The sequence below is a fragment of the Dinoponera quadriceps genome, unplaced genomic scaffold, assembly GCF_001313825.1.
Source record: "Dinoponera quadriceps isolate SergipeBrazil2010 unplaced genomic scaffold, ASM131382v1 scaffold1069, whole genome shotgun sequence".
Taxonomy (NCBI): Eukaryota; Metazoa; Arthropoda; class Insecta; order Hymenoptera; family Formicidae; genus Dinoponera; species Dinoponera quadriceps.
In genome coordinates this window covers 1,674,064-1,690,286 of record NW_014555200.1, presented here as the reverse complement: position 1 = coordinate 1,690,286, position 16,223 = coordinate 1,674,064, and the positions used below count along the sequence as shown (strand labels likewise).

General features: G+C 47.0%; 3 protein-coding genes across 7 annotated transcripts; 1 reads left to right on the top strand and 2 right to left on the bottom strand.

The window, feature by feature from the left end:
* Nucleotides 1–192: 192 nt before the first annotated feature.
* LOC106743495 (GTP-binding protein SAR1) lies at nt 193–3,304 on the bottom strand. 2 transcript variants are annotated; one of them, XM_014617391.1, is made up of 6 exons: nt 2,994–3,304; nt 2,476–2,587; nt 1,626–1,745; nt 1,259–1,324; nt 941–1,176; nt 193–845 (listed from the first exon to the last, which is right to left on the bottom strand). In XM_014617391.1, exons 2-6 carry the CDS (start codon nt 2,516–2,518, stop codon nt 729–731), a joined length of 582 nt encoding a protein of 193 aa, XP_014472877.1. In that variant the 5' UTR covers nt 2,519–2,587; nt 2,994–3,304; the 3' UTR covers nt 193–728. The 2 variants fall into 2 exon arrangements, with proteins under 2 accessions (XP_014472877.1, XP_014472878.1); XM_014617392.1 differs by lacking the exon at nt 2,994–3,304 and adding an exon at nt 2,688–2,836.
* LOC106743491 (protein kinase C-binding protein 1) lies at nt 3,010–10,207 on the bottom strand. 3 transcript variants are annotated; one of them, XM_014617383.1, is made up of 9 exons: nt 10,024–10,115; nt 9,786–9,903; nt 9,623–9,722; nt 8,737–9,170; nt 8,342–8,669; nt 8,088–8,268; nt 5,963–7,876; nt 5,442–5,728; nt 3,010–4,828 (listed from the first exon to the last, which is right to left on the bottom strand). In XM_014617383.1, the coding sequence occupies exons 2-9, from the start codon at nt 9,857–9,859 to the stop codon at nt 4,700–4,702; spliced, it is 3,447 nt and encodes a 1,148-aa protein (XP_014472869.1). In that variant the 5' UTR covers nt 9,860–9,903; nt 10,024–10,115; the 3' UTR covers nt 3,010–4,699. The 3 variants fall into 3 exon arrangements, with proteins under 3 accessions (XP_014472869.1, XP_014472867.1, XP_014472870.1); XM_014617381.1 differs by lacking the exon at nt 10,024–10,115 and adding an exon at nt 10,127–10,207 and having other exon boundaries at nt 4,700–4,828; XM_014617384.1 differs by having other exon boundaries at nt 4,740–4,828; nt 5,380–5,728.
* A 59-nt stretch (nt 10,208–10,266) lies between these two features.
* LOC106743492 (myotubularin-related protein 9) lies at nt 10,267–14,731 on the top strand. 2 transcript variants are annotated; one of them, XM_014617386.1, is made up of 8 exons: nt 10,267–10,358; nt 10,469–10,982; nt 11,051–11,216; nt 11,320–11,570; nt 11,632–11,735; nt 11,797–12,101; nt 12,177–12,500; nt 12,661–14,731. In XM_014617386.1, the coding sequence occupies exons 2-8, from the start codon at nt 10,821–10,823 to the stop codon at nt 13,086–13,088; spliced, it is 1,740 nt and encodes a 579-aa protein (XP_014472872.1). In that variant the 5' UTR covers nt 10,267–10,358; nt 10,469–10,820; the 3' UTR covers nt 13,089–14,731. The 2 variants fall into 2 exon arrangements, with proteins under 2 accessions (XP_014472872.1, XP_014472871.1); XM_014617385.1 differs by having other exon boundaries at nt 11,284–11,570; nt 12,661–14,730.
* The last annotated feature ends 1,492 nt before the right edge of the window (nt 14,732–16,223 follow it).

Here is a 16,223-nt window from a genome sequence, read left to right as displayed (position 1 = left end):
AAGGTCGAAAGTAACAAAGGCGCACGTATGAAAGTACGTGCACCACTGCGGGCTAAGGGTCTGACATAATTTCTATAAATTACATATATGTACGCTCGCGAAGAATCCAATGTTCCACATGAAACGTACCAGACATTACCTGTCGTTATAAATAACTAATAGCTAACCCAAAATAAGTCTACAAAACACATGGAATTCTTAAATAGTTTATTACAGTTTTTATTTATCAAAACGTTTATTTTATTATCCAGTATGTCGATGATTCCCCTAGTTGTGACTCGCAAAATGAACAGGAATCCACATCGGATCTGCGGAAAAGGGACGTCCCTTTCGAAGAAAGGGAGAAAGAGAGACAGAGGAAGGTGACGGCGCCAGGCTCTTCGCGCGTGTTTACATGTCAAAAGAAAAACAAAATCCACGAGTTCTATCATACAGCAAAGCGTCCCTGATAATACTCGCCTCTTTTTCTTTTAGAGAATCTCCCCTCTCTCTCTCTCTCTCTACTTGTGTGTGTACGATTTCAAATTTCCGCGACTGTGTCTGTTATCAGCATGAGTGAAACGGTATTCCTCTCCTACTATCGAATTCGCATAAAGAGAATCATTACAGTTTCAATATCCCGACATTGTCAACGACGTCAACTAACCAAGAACCAGAGAGAAGGAAAATGTTCATGAAACTGTCGAAAAATCTGACTGTGTGTGTTGGATATAATAATATATACGTTTTCAATCGATATACTGTGCGAGCCAACGGAAGCCTTCCCCATATCCCTGCCTCTTCAGGACTGAGCACATGAAAAGCTCCAGTGGACGGCCAGGTATCTCATTGCGAGAAATTTTACCCTGAAAATATTGAATTCACCGGTAATAGCTCACAGGTATTTCGCATAAAACGCAAATATCAAAGCAGGTGTAACTTTTGTATCCTGCAGCTGTACCTTCCCTGTGGTTTGTCCGTACAAATTGAAGAAATTTCTGAGTTCATCCTCGGACGCTGCGCTTGGTTTGTCGATTTTATTGCCTAGCACCAGAACGGGACACGCGCTGAGCTGCTCGTCGGTCAACAACGCATCGAGTTCGGCCCTTGACTCAGATAATCTTGTCCTGTCGCTCGCGTCAACGAGGAATACTATCGCATCGACAGCCGGGAAGTAATCTTTCCACACTCGACGTGCTGAAAGGATATATAGTTGATGAGTGTATGACCAATCGCAAGTCTCAAATCAATGACTTGCATAAAATGTACACTTGTATACCTTGAGTATGGCCTCCGAGATCAAAGGTAGTGAATCTCATGTTTCCAATAGATAATTCTTCCGAAGCTATAAAACATCAATTATTAATGATAACTTGACATATGATTCTTATATTTAGTCGACTATTGCACACTGCAACATCATAGTCGAAAATACTTTTTATTTCAATACATATTGAATATATATGTATACAGTCAAAGTTTTCTATTTTAAAAGAAATTTAATAGAAACAAGTTATCACAAGCCAGAAAACTATACATTTTCAATATTTTATACATTTAAGAATATCTTTATATTGTACAGTGCGCAATATAAAGAAGGCCAAATTAAACAGAGGTGAGAAGTAGATTAGATGAAAATTACTTACTTGGATGCAACGTTGGCACGTGTTGAGCTAAACGATCATCCTTGAGCATGTGAAGCAGGGTAGTTTTGCCTGCATTATCCAAACCCAGGAAGAGAAGTTTGCCACTCTTCTTCCATAACCCTGAAAGCAAGGAAATGACACTTGTTAGAAAATGAAATACACAAAATCTAAAAGACATCCTTAATAATAAAGATTTGTGTGAAATTAGGTCATCTGGAACTAATACTAACTGCACGATTCTTATGAAATATATTTTACTCTGCTTATTTTATCAGAGGGTAATAAATGTATTACTTGTCACTTTGCGACAATCAATGCTTAAACTGTAGATTCTATCAAATTCTATATATTATTCTTATAATATTCTATTGATCTTATAATGTATCTTTACAGTTATTTCTTAATGTTATTTATAACAGAGCATATAAAACAAACTATCATACAATGTGTGTGACGTTACTTTTTTTTATGGAATACATGTGTCACCCATGTGACATGGCAGTCAGTGTGACTTACCGTTTTAACAAAAAGTCCAGTGAAACAAAGCTCTTTGTTCAGTATAATTGCTTCTACATGAAAAAAAAAATCAATTCTACATCAAAGAAAGTAAAAATTTCTCTCAACGATAGAGTGTCATCTCAAGAGAACTGTGACAGGAAAATGACCCTAGTCACACACATGAAACCTTCGATGCAGTATGCATATTTGTCATCTCTCGACATCTCACGTCGTCGCGACTTGAAATCACGGCGTTATGATGAAATTCCTGTGCTCGTTTCAAGCAAGCTTCCCATCGATCACGGGGCGAACATTAATGCCCCCCCCCCCCNCCCCCCCCGCAGCTACTCACCGAGATAATTCAGCACTCCGGCGAACCAGTCCCAAATAAACATATTTGTAGCTGCGAGATTGTTACGCTACGTTCACCGTGCGTTCGTGCGTGTGTTAAATAACGAATGACTCTGCAACAATAAGGTAAGTTAAACAAGATCACCGTCTGCCAACGTGAACCGACCGTGCGCGCGCGATACGGCTGATTCTTTTAAATCCACTCTCCGCGACCTTGGCTCGCGCGTCCAGGGTGGGCAAGAGGTGTATTCGGTACGGGGAGCCCGGTGCGTCGTCCTCGTCGTCACGGCGAAATATCGCGCGCACTCATCGCTCCACCGAACCTTTCCACACTCGTTTGCACTTTTCTACACCGTGTTCCCGGCAGCCTTCGTCTCAGCCTAGATCCGCGCTCTTCTAATTATATACGCGAGAGGTGTAGAAGAGTGCAGTTGAAACGGAACGAGACGTGGAATTCACGACTCGCCGTTCAGCCGTATGATCGATGAACAATTGACTGATCGAAGATTCACGACTCACCGAACTCTCCTCTCTTTCTCTCGTCGTCTCTCGCCCACTGACACTAAACAGTTGTTATTTTTCGCTACGTCGGCCTCTTTTTTTCTCTCTTTCCGTTCTTGTCTCTCGCGAGTCACCGTCGGGACGTAATTTGACGGCCAACTGCCTCCGAGGGTCGCGCGCGTTTCGAGAAGGACGATAGAAGAAGGTCCGTTAGCTCGCCGCCGGCGCTTTCACGTACCCAATGTGAAAAAAGCGTACGGAGGCCGCGGGGACGGAGAAAAGTGCTTTTCCTCCCATAAAAAGAGTAGCCCGACGGAGCCCCGTTGGCTGGCAGTTGGCACTGGGTGACGTCTACTTCCGTCCGCCATGTTGCGACGGAACGGGCTGTCTCGCACGCGCGAAACTTGAAATGTCGTTTCACTCGATTACGTAATCCACACACACACACACATCGTGTCGACGTACGCGAAGAAGAATGATTTCCGAGATATCGCTCACACATCCGGTTTTTCTTTCTTCAGAAGTCATTTCGCGCAAATCGATAATGTAATCTGAAGGGATCATTTTTTTTCCTTTCAAGTTTAAAAGGCGGACACGATAAAAATACTGGCATGTGTCGCCGACATCTTGCCGAGGGATACAGCGTGGTCATACAACACGTAATTACAATATTTCTGCTGATTGATTTTATTAATAAACGCGCTGAGATATTTGTTGTTCGGATGGACTTATAAAATCATCCTCATATAATTACACATTTCATTCTAATCGCAAAAGTTGTCACGACAAAGAAAATAAATGTTTACAATTGCTTATCATTCTTTACAAGAACGTCAGTTGTCTTATCTCGATAGTTCGTATGTATTGTGTGTGTGTGTGTGTGTGTATGTGTGTGCGCCTTCCGTTGCGGAATTCTTTTATTGAAAAAATAATTTTCGTCTCTCTTACTCTCCGAAGCGTTCCGACGCGCTCCGAACGAATGTGGCATAGAGAGGATAAGCGGAAAAATTGTACAAATTATGTAACTACGAAGCAAATATAAATCGTACATTAGCAAATTCCGGCAACGAAACGATTAACACATTCACCACCAGGATCCATATGCGTGTAACAGTGATTTTGCACGAGAGTTCACGTATGTTTTTGACAATTTTTTCTTCCATGTCAGCACAAACAAAGCCTGTTTCTTATGAAAAATAATTGTTAATAACCCATTATTATATAATATATATATATATAACCCATTCTTATATAAAAAATATATAATAAAAGAAACCAGGTCGAAATGAGCCGTGGTAGCGAATGTGTAAAAATTGACAATTATTGTATCATAAGAACATTTAGTGCCATATTTTGTACGAAATAATTTCATAATACCGCAAGTTACTGAAAATATTTAACCGAAACATATATCGCTACATTCGAGTCGCTCTTAACTTAATCGCTCAGGGAGCACTAATGACGCGTCAAAATTGCACAGACGCTGTGCAATTTACATTGCACATTTGAAAACATACCTCCTCCCCTTCACAAGAGACCAGCTATACACACGTTTTCTCGGTCGTAAGGAACAAACGATTCCTATCAGAGCTTGTGTCGCACTCATATGTCACTTCACACTCGCGAGAGAGACGGGGTATTCGTGCGTTTATCCGCGCCGTCACCGAATTTGCTTCCGACGTACGGTCATAAATAGAAAACAGAAAGAAAGAGAAACTATTCGTCTAGAGCGAATCTTGCTTAGCCTTATTTGTTAGGGACGAAGTAGACCATGACGATGAAATTCCGCTCAATTTGCTGCGTTGTAGAGCGCATACCTTGCCAGGAGGGGGATCCTGCACGATGTTATCGTTCTGCAAAGTAGGAGGAAGTACTTTTAAGTTATCGCGGCATCTGTAGGAGACGCGACGGACGGTGCGATGTGCGTATTTACGATTGAGTCGCGAGAACAACTTTGGGGAGCAACTTCGAAGCGTCCAGAGCGTCAATAGTGTAAGTCAAAATTGTCACCGCAATAAATTCAATCGGTGATAGATATCGTTGTTACAATGTATCTCCTGTTCGCGTAATTCAAGCGCAACGGACGACGTCTGCCAACGTGTTGTTCTGAGCAGTTACGAGCAATTTTCGCCGTTACTTTATCTGTAGCAGAGAAGATAAGCAAAGAGAAAATCATGACGACATTGATTTTTCCTTTTATGCCGTTTCTACTGTCGATGTGACTGTCGAGAAGACACGAACGGTGCTTTCGGAAAGTCGCGATTGTTTGGCACGTTTCATCGTGTTGTCGATATTTAACGCATCAATTAGTCCAAACGGGAAAAACAGACAGCACCGGAATGAAAGAAACGTGACGCATGTGTTCTTACGGTACTCTTTCGAACTCGACTTGGCTGGGACTTACACCAATCCACTCTAGGCCTTCCACAAGCCCGACGCCGCGTTAAACACGAGTCTGGGCATCACCTGCGCTTGCGAGTTCGAACTGGAGGTGACGATGGTGGTGAACGCCGGTTTCTGCGAGCACGTCCGCATATGCATCGGCCAGTGTAACTGTTGACAAGGATAGTCGCAATACGCGGTGTTCCAGCAACAGTAGAACAACGCCTCCTGTCCGCACTTGGCGCACCACTGCTTCCGCTTTGTCTCCTCGATACACCGCATCTTGTCCTCCTCGACTTCCCGGCGCGCTTCCTGAACTGACCGCAGCTTCTCCGCTTCCATACTCGCTCGCATCTCGCGCATCGTGCGATCTGAAATTGACGACGTCGTTTGTGCCTCCAGCGCAATCTACTCCCTTTTCTAACAATTCTCTTTTACACCACTTATTGCAGTGAATGGTAACACAGTTACCAAGGAGAAAAATTTTAACGAATTTTTACGCCTGTTCAGGCGTAAAACGAGAAGGTTGTCGCGTCTCTCGGAAGGAGAGACTTTTCGTTAAAAGGGACTCGAAGAAAATGCGGAACTACGCGCAGAAAACGTACCGGCGTTGTGTTTCAGCTCAGCCATTTGTTGCTGATGCTGCCACTTCATATGCTCGATTTGCATACGCAGGAAAAATATGGTGGCTTGATAATTGTCGGCGGTGCCATTCTCGCCGTTGCCGTCTCCCGCCTCAGCCGCCTCCTTGTACGCCTCCTCCATCAGCTGACCCATCCTGCGCACCAGCTCCTGCGCGCTGTGATGCAGACGCGCGGTGATCGGCCCGGCTTCCGGCGGTATCAGTTGATAAGTATTGGAGGATGTGCTGGAGGATGTGTTGGAGGCTGTGTTAGAAGCTGTGTTGGAGCTCGTGTTAGACTTGGGAAGCTGAGTTGTGGACTCGGTCGTCGATACCGTCGTGCGTGAACCGGTGCGCGATTTACTACTCGGGAACGTCTTCTTGGCCTTGCTCTCTTTCTTCTGCGGCGACGTCTCCTTCGCTTCCCGCTGGAGCGTCACTAACGCGTCCTTGTTCCCCGGATAATCCGTCATTATCGTCACGGTCTGCTGCTTCGCGACTTCCGCTGGCGTACCGCTGTTGTTCATCATAAGCAGTAACACGGGCTTCGGATCGACGCTCGTGAAGGATACAGGACCCTGAAGATTCACGGACTGGACGACGGGACGAGGCTCGATTCTGGGGAAAGTTTTCAACGGGCCGGCCGGCGGCGTCACATCGATTTCCGTTTTCTTCTTAGCCGGGTCAGCCTTGCCGCTGCCCGATCTCTTGATGGCCGGTCCGCTCGTCAGTCGGTCGTTCTCCTTGCTCGCGGAGACCGACTTGAGCGCCTGCTCCGCGTTCAGTTTGTCGACCATTTGCTTCTTCGGCTTGTACGTCTTGCACAAACTGCTCTTGGCGGCGTTCTTCGCCGGCGACTTTAGCATGTTCTGCAAAGCCTCGTGTTTGGGAGAGACGGCATTTTTCACGGAGCTTCTCTTCCGCATTCGTTTTACCTCGGCCGACTCGCGAGGCGGTTTGGCCGACTGCTCTGATTTTGCGTCATTCTTCACTTTCTGAGGATTACCCGATACGGTCCTGTTAGGCCCGTTGTTGCCTTTCACCAACGGCGTCTTCACTCTCTTCGCTCCGTCCTTCGCCGATTTGTTTTGAGCAACTGATGGACCGACCTCTTGGTCCACCTTCTCACTTAACTTACTGTGATTACCGTTTAAATTATTCTGCGGGTTGTTTTTAGCGACGTTGGGATCTAATTTTTGCACTTTTTCCAGCGGCGAAGCTTCCTCCTCCTGGTTATCACCGTCTACGCTGTTTTTCGAGGAGTTCGGTTCCTCCTTGATCTCGTTAACCAATCCGTCGTTTAGCGATTTGTTCAGACTCCGTTTCCTCGGAGGCGGCCTTCTCTTTGAGTCGAAAGATTCGACGTTGACCAAACGGTTGTTGGGATCCATGGGATTGTAATTCGGCAACATCAGCGTTATCTGCATCGGATCATTCGGATTGTACTGCACCTTGGACGGTGCAAATTTGAACTGGCCGAACATGAGCTCCAATTTTCGGCAGTGGCGTGTAATTTCGCGAACGCATTCGTCCATGTCGGACTTCCTCTTACGCGGCGACGGCGCCGGTGGTTCTTCGGAATACAGATAGAGATCCTTCGGAGATACCCATGCTCGATCGTGTTCGCCGAAGAAACGCACATCGACGAAACCCTGGGAATTCAAGCGCGGCATCGCCTTCGCCGGCCAAAACGGGAATCCCTTCAGCTTCGCCCAAACGAGCGGATGCGGTCGACGACAAGGCTCTATGAACCAGGTTGGTTGGGGCCGGGGCAGATTCCGGCCGTGCGCGTAACAATCGGGACACGCTTCGATCTCCGAAACCTCAGAGCGTGCTACTTTGATAATCTGCTTCGAGGCATTTGTTAGCTTTGACGTATCCGCATAAACGCCGCCACCTGAAAATGTTGGAATACAAGAGAATTTCTACCGCGCTCAATTTCGACCCAAGTATACTTGTTATCTCTACGAAATACATATATCTACCTAGGCGGCCTATCGGATGGGCCGTTGTCAAACGGATTCTACCGTAGATTTTCTACGTCTTACGAGACACGCGATATTTTCGTGCGATTAACCATCTGAAAAATATACAAAGAGCTCACGTACACGTGTTGAAAACGATGCAATTGTGTTGGATCCACTTGGCATCGGCCATGAACGCATCCGTGCTGCCGTAGAGCTTGGACCGCACATTGGACTCCAAAAGGCTCAAGTCCATCGGCTTGATGACATAATCCAAATAATTCGGCACTTCGTCCAGATCCACCGCCTTGCAGAATGGTTCGGACTGCATCGAAAGTACATGCAAGTAATGAAAGGCGCATGATGTAAAAAAGGAAAAAAAGAAGAAAGACACGTACACCAGGGTATTCGCGAAGTCTCTCGACCACGTATTTGAGCAACATGCACAACTGATCCACCGACAATTGGGCCATGGCCGTGGAACGGGTCTCGGCGTTTTCGGCCGTCAAGATGGTCGCGCACTCCCCGCATATCCATTTCTGCGGGGAGGGCGGCGTGCCGCCTATGCACTTGCGGTGCCACGAGCGAGGACAAGCGGTGCAGTAAACGTCCACGGGCTCTTTGTGACACCGCCAACAGAATCTGTCGTTCGTGCTCTTCAGCTTTTTCCTCTTGGTTCTCACGCCGCTCTCGTCCATGGGAGAATCCATTGGCGAAATGCTGGAACTGTTAACACGTTCGTCTTTACATGGATCGCTGCGTGCACAGCGAGAGTACGATGTATCATACTCGCCTTTGGCTCTTCCGTTTCCGCCTCAAAGCAGCTCCACTCTTCACCGAATCATCTTCGTTACTAGCGGGATCCTTCGTATCGTCCTGGAGATGTTCCGGAGACATGCTCCCCGTTTCTTGCTTTACTCCTCTTACGTCTTCTTTCTGCTCATTCTTATCGGTTATCTGTGACCTCAAATCATGTTTACTTTGGTGTTCTACATCATCTTTCCTTTCTTCCGTTGCGTTGTTCTGTCCCTTCTGTTCTGACATCGCTTCTTTCGTCACTTCCTCATCAGCAGCAGCATTACACGACTCATTGTCCTCGTTGGCCAATAAAGTAATTGATGATCCCTCCTCGTCTATTTTTGACCGAGAAATGTTTACATCCACTGTAGGAGGCATCATAGGATCTTCAGCTTGTTCACTGGACGCCATTTTACCTTTGGCAATCCGCTTCAATCAAATGCACGCAACATGGTTAACATTTCAAAATGGTGATCTTGCATTGGAGTGACAAAAATGTACGAGTCTAGTCTAAATTCGCATATATTTATACAATCGCACGATCAAAAATATACCACAATATCATATACTTTGTACAATAGCTCAAGTATTGCTATGTTACACATATATTTATTTCGGTAACATACACAGAAAGAAGATAAGCAAAACTAAAATCTCTCTTTGTCTGTGAAATTTCCCAGAATAATAACAATTGTTGTAACAGTTAAGTAACAGTTTTATTCAGCAGGCTACAATATACACCCGGGGAAGAGACGTTGTGGCGCGTTATTAGCGCTCCCACAGTGGTTATCGCTCGTCTAGAGCCACGCGGTATACTGCTCGTGAAAGCATACAAGTGTACACGAGATATCATTGATGGTGAACATAAACAGCAGCATTACCTTGTGACAAACCTCGCATATGATGCGTGCCTTCCGAGTCAAGACAGAACGGCGCCTCAGAGCATCCTCGACCTCCGCTCTCGCGTTCACCTCTCTGGTCCTAACAGACCGCCAACGTTAGTGAATACGAGAGGACAGAACCGACGAAACCGCATTCACCTACTCGCACGACTTCACGTCGGAAAGCCTTCCTCCTCTTCGTACGATGCCAGCCTTGCCCGCCACCGGTGGCGTCATCTCTCGGCGACGATATCCCTCACGACGTAGCGATCACGCCTGGGCTGTTGATAAGAAGAAAGTGAGAGGGAGATAGATTTATGCAGAGAACGTAAACATTCGACTTTGTTTGTCTAACGTGACGCTGCAATGAACATCGATACGCAAATAATCTTCTCTCTAACCTTTCCTTGCCAACTTTCCTTCCATTCCCTCTTTGCCCTAACGTGTCAATCTTATTTCTGTGTATGGAGGAAGTTCGAGGCCGAAGGGAGATCTATCGCTTACTAGAGGATAACACGTCACTTGCTCCGGTTATCGTTTCTGCGACGAAACCGATAGGCCCGACAGCAAGGCACGAGGTTAGACCCGCTTCCATTGTTCGCTGCAGCACGTTCTTCGTTTCTTCCTGTGAAAAGCGGTGAGGCTGTCATCCTCGAAGACGTTGCACGACACACGAAGATTCGTCCTGGCTGCCAACGTTCGGTTACGACGCTCCGTCTTCGGTTATAACGACTGTGTAAGTCGCGGTCTTCGATGCCGTAATCGATGCCGACGTCGCGCGATGACGTTCCTTTATACGTTAACACGAGCGAGTTTCTCATACACCCTTTCGCCCCTGTTTAATAGGTTATGTGATCCTGGTCACGTGGTGTGCGAAACATAACCGCCCTCTCTCTTTCCGTCTCCTCCCCCCTCCGTGCTGTTACGAAGGATATCGTTCAGGAGGAATGGACGGAGGTAGTAAACACTCGTACGACAGCTGTAGCCTCGTCTAGTCCGAACGAAGTGAATGATCGCAACTGATGAGACTGTCGCGCGATCGACCACCAAAGAATAGTTGATATCGCGGAGGGAGAGGATGCTTCGGGAACCACGTCGTGACAGTGCTCGCCTAGGTTATGTTGTGCTGTCAAAGTGTCGTTGGTAGTTCCACGGGAGGAGACTCATCGTATTCCCCGCTACTGTAAAGAGCACTACGATGGGCGACCATATCGGCGATAACATATTAATTCCACAGGTCGATAATGTCGTGTTAACTGACAAGAGTAATGGCAGTAACAAGAACCTGGATGGGACACTGTGCATCAGTGGTCACCATCTTATTTTGTCCTCCAGACAAAACGACGGCCAGGAGCTTTGGGTAGGCACGAACGAGCGAGCCGAGTCGATGGACAATTTGACAGTGGTTTTTTTCTCCTTCCCATCCAGCTGATGAACCGAAACATCGACGTTGTGGAGAAGAAGTTGAACACTCAGAGCCCCGGTGGTAGCATAATATTGAAGTGCAAGGACTTTCAGATCCTTCAATTAGACATTAGTTCCACCAATGACTTAACCAACGCCGTATTATCTATAGAGAAGCTGATATCGCTCGGTAAATCGATTAAGCAACTTTGCTATCGTTTGACGAATTATTCCTGATCTGCTTCTCGCTCTTGCAGACCAAACTCTGCAATATCCGTTCTTCTATCGACCAGGCAACAACGCTATGGTACAAATAGAGGATGGATGGACGGCGTTTGCGCCTGTCTCGGAGTGGTCCATATTATTGGCGACACACGCGGACGAGTGGCGCATCAGTTATTTAAACAGAGATTACAAAGTTTGCAACTCGTACCCGTCGGCGGTCATAGTGCCGCGCCAGATAGACGACAAAGTTATAATAGCCTCCGCTAGCTTCAGAGACGGCGGCAGGTTTCCCGTTTTGTGCTACAGATACGAGGGCGGGGTAAGCATATTACGACAACGTAACGATCTACGTAACGTTTACTCGAGTCGATCGATTGCAGAGCATATTGCTGAGGAGCAGCCAGCCGCTGTTCGGTGCCACTGGCAAAAGATGCAAGGAGGACGAGAGACTGTTGAACGCGGTTCTAGGTCCCGGAAGACGAGGGTACACGACACACATGTACATATTGCGTTCGCCCAGTACTGTTATCGCTTTCTCTCCACAGATACATCGTGGACACCAGATCGGTGAATCAGGCGATAAGCGCCAAGGCCCGAGGTGGAGGCACGGAAATGGACACGGCTTACCCGCAGTGGCGCAAAGTACACAAGCCGGTGCTGCGGCCGCACGACTTGGCGGACAGTTTCTTCAAGCTGATAGAGGCTTGCAACGACGTCAACAGCTCCACCTCGCAGTGGCTGTCTAGGCTGGACAGTAGCGGCTGGCTGTCCGCCGTGCAAAGCGCTTTAGATGCCGCCTGCGTCACCGCGCAATGCTTGCATCAAGAAGTCGCGGCTGTGTTGGTGCACGGTGCGCGTCCGATATCCGTTCGAGGAGATATCACGGAGTATTATTATTCGCGAAACCTCTCGTTCTGAATTACAGGCGGCGCGGGCAGAGATTCTACATTGGTGGTGACCAGTTTGGCCCAGGCGATACTGAATCCCGATTGCCGGACTGTACGGGGCCTTCAGGCGCTTATAGAGCGCGAGTGGTTGCAAGCGGGCCATCAGTTTTTCAGCCGAACCCGTTCCGGGGCGTATCAGCCGTCGCACTCGCAGAATCCGACGCACGCTCCGACTTTCCTCCTCTTCCTCGACTGCCTGTACCAGCTGCATCATCAATTCCAATTCAGTTTCGAGTACACGCTGGATCTGCTCATCGAGTTGCACAAGCACGCCTATTCCTCCAACTACGGTACTTTCTTAGGTGTGTAAAATCTCGCGTTATGCATACTCAAATATTGAAGATCGTCTCAAGAAAGCTCATCCTCACAAAGCTACGGAATATATCTGAAGAACGGCCTTTTAGATGGTCTTAAATATAAAATCTTGTATCGTTTATACCATCCGCTGTGTTTCTTCTTCAGGCGATTCGGAAGCGGAGAGGATCAAACTACGGCTGTCTGAGCGGACTTACAGTCTCTGGTCGTACATGAATCAGCCGGACGTCCTGGAGCAGTGGATAAATCCCTTGTACGAGCCAAATCCGGGGGTGATCTGGCCGAGCGTCGCGCCCATCAGTATACAACTCTGCCGAGAGCTCTATCTTGCGCATACGAGCGCCTCTCCGTGGAACGGCCTGCTCGCCTACGCGAAGCAGATCAAGCAGAATCACACGGCGGTGCGCAAAGTGGCCGGACAGCTGCAGGCTCAGATCAAGCAAGCCTTGGAGGAGATCCGATCGGACATGTCGCAGAACCCGGACGCTCAGAAGGAGGAGGAGGAGCAGCAAGAAGAGGAGGAGGAGGACTATCTGTGCGTAGCCCAACTGAGCATGGGCTCGCAGAGCACTTGATACAGACTGTAGGAATATTATTGTGTGCGAACTGAAGGAGAATTCGAGTCCACGCTACCCGCGCGCACTCTAAAGGATCGGCGGCCGCCGAATTTTCACCTGCCATGAAGCACGCGCGTTACAATAATTTCGATATCTCCGTGATTAAGGCGTCTTCTGTAGTCACGGTGCGGATTATTCCAATTGATATAAATTTGAATATCGCGTACATATCGAGATACTTAGTCAAGCTACATCACACGAACCTTTGCCTAAATAGTAAAACTCGCATTACCGTCACGTTCCGTGCAAACGATTCAGATGAGGTATGAATTGTGATATTTTTTATTTCACGATCAATACGACTTGTATTATACATTCAACACAAATAGTCAGCAATGTCTTACACAACGCGTATATTTATATATATATATATTATACATACATATAAATATACATGTAACTATATATATATGTAACTTATTTATCCAAGTAAAAAGTAAAGTAATATAAGCAAACACAAAAACGAACTGTATATTATAGTTATTTATTTTATAAGAAGCGTGTGTGTACACAATAATGATAGAACCGGCAGGATTTTTCACTCCGGCATACGGAGAAGGAAATTCTCGCTCGTTCGGGGGTACGGACGAGTTTTTACCGTTATTCGGGAAGGATGGCGGGCGGTCGGAGGAGGGGGAAGAGGTTAAGGGCGGGATTGTTGAAGCAAAAGGGGGAGGGGAAACGCGGCAGGTGTTCATACACAAAGAAACTGAAAGGGAATCCCACGGCCATTGGGATCTGAGGAATGCACGGGGGTTTCATCAGCGTATTCGCGTCTCGAATATACATACATGTGTAAACCCGCATTGTCTTAACATACATAATTATAAAAGCGCGACAAATCTTGCATGTGTGTACGCACCTCGTGCGTCAGCGTTATCGAGTACAAAGGGGGTAAGGGACGAAGCGTAACGCGCGAATTTGCGCGCTTCGAAAGAGGGGGGAAAGAGAGAAGAAGAGGGAAGTTTCCAGCGACAAAGCGATCATTTAAATTTCCATTATGGGCGCGACAAAATACTCGTCATACGCGTACATTCAGCGCTAATTTTGAACTCTGTCTCAGCTGCACTTTTCCGCTCTTTCTTCTTTCTTTGCGCGCGATAGAGATCAAGTGTAGAAAGTGCAATCGGTCGCGACGCCATTTGAGCATTGTGTCGGCCGCGCGCGCACGTTGATCATTATATACCGGTTTCGAATCCGTGAGGAGGATCCGAGAAATCGCGACCTCGCCTGCGACCGGTAACTATCTCGCTTCGGAGCGTTTATCTCTCTTCGCAGTCTTCTCTCCGTCCCTCTCGTTTACCTCGCACGTATCACTTTTCCCAGAAGAAGCCTCCGGAGGAGAGAAGAAGATGAAGAGAAGGAGAAACAACAGGTGCTGCCGCCGTTATGCCTGTGTCTCCGCGCGCACAGTCTTTCCTCTTTCTTTTCTCTCGCCTATATCGGTCCAGTATCCTTGGATGAGTGTGGATCTAGTCACGCGTATAAACGTGAAACGTGGACTGAATTCAAACCCATCCAGGGCCGCTGGACGGGGGCGATCGGTCGTCTCCATCTGGCCGAGGTCACATTGAATCCCGACGGAGATGTCGTCTCGGTCTTCGAGCACTAACGTCGTCCACCGAGTCGCAAGGAAGAGTGGTACGTTCGCTCGGGGAACGGCATTACCGGCCCCTCCGGTAGGAGCATTCTCGAAGAGGGGGGCCACCGCTTCCCCTCCCCTTTTCAGGCCTTCCACGTAAATCTCTCTTTTTCTCTCTCTTCCTCTCGCTTCGTCTCACTCGCTCGTCTTTCTCTCCTCTTCTTGCACGGTAAAGCCCTTAACGCTCCGAGGTTAGGGGGGTTCACGATGCGGCAGGGGGAGAAGGGATACTTTTTCCCAAGGCGTCGGGGATCACAACAAAGAAAGATGCGATTTTCAAGCGGTCGAGAAGTTTCTGGACAAGTCTTTCGCTAAATTAATGAGACATATACCTGCTTTCCTACCGGAAGACGATGTAGTTTTCTCGAGCGAAGCGCATTTCCACGAAAGAAAGCAAATGTCGACCAAGTTCTGGCGTTTCCTTCGTGCGACGGGAGAAATATTCGCGCGGACGTTGGAAATAATGACATTTATTATTTCGATTCGGTTCCGCGATCACGAATTTCGTTTGCAAACTCGGAATAAGAAGCGACATGATTTCTCGTCAAACCTGATATTACAAAATTCCGTTTGCTGAAAAACGCGCTCGAATATTGTTGTACGTAACGAATTCTCAGGTGCGGAGCGCCGATCGTATTGCGCAATAGCGGGCGGTGACCTTGAACTTCATTTTTTTCTTTTATCTTTCTCCCACAGCGTCTCGAGATATAGAGAAGCTTCCGTAGCGGTGGTTCGTCCACGAAAACTGCGTCATTTCGTTATTTCATTTGCGTTGAAATAATCCGAAAGCGGCGTCGCTTCTTTAACTGCACACAGTTGCAAATATAATGATGTAATTATAATTTTAGCAGCTTGAATTTTCCGCTCTAAAGACACGGCGAGACTGTCGTCGGTAAATCTAAGAAATGCAACACATCGCAAAGGATTGAGAGCAGTCTCTGTTGTGTACAAATTGCTTTAATATTTAAAGATCACGTAAAACTTTCTGATTATTTATGCAGTGTCCGCATAAATTTTCCGATGGTGGAGCGCTCCGTGTCCTTGCGACTACTGGGCTATCTCTTCATTGAGTTTATTCTTCAGATAACGCAAATGTTTAACAGACACGCTCCGAGCACTTTTCGAATTTTGGACGTTACCTTATCGCTATGTGCTAAATATTATAAAGGAATGGTAAATCCGACTACGAATTCCTCGTGGCGTCAAGGGTGAAGAAAAATGCTAATCGTGAAAAAATCGTGGAACGGCGACAATACCAACAGTACAATGGTAGTTGAGGGACAATAAGAGAGAATTGAAAATGTTCGTGAAAGAAACGCAGTCTATTTTTACACGAAATGCGATTTACTCGGTCGTTCTGGAGAACCTATGATTCCTTCTTTTTTGGAAGCAGGGACACGCGAAAGGAAACAATACAATATGGTGATGGACGATTTTCCAAATTCCCTTCC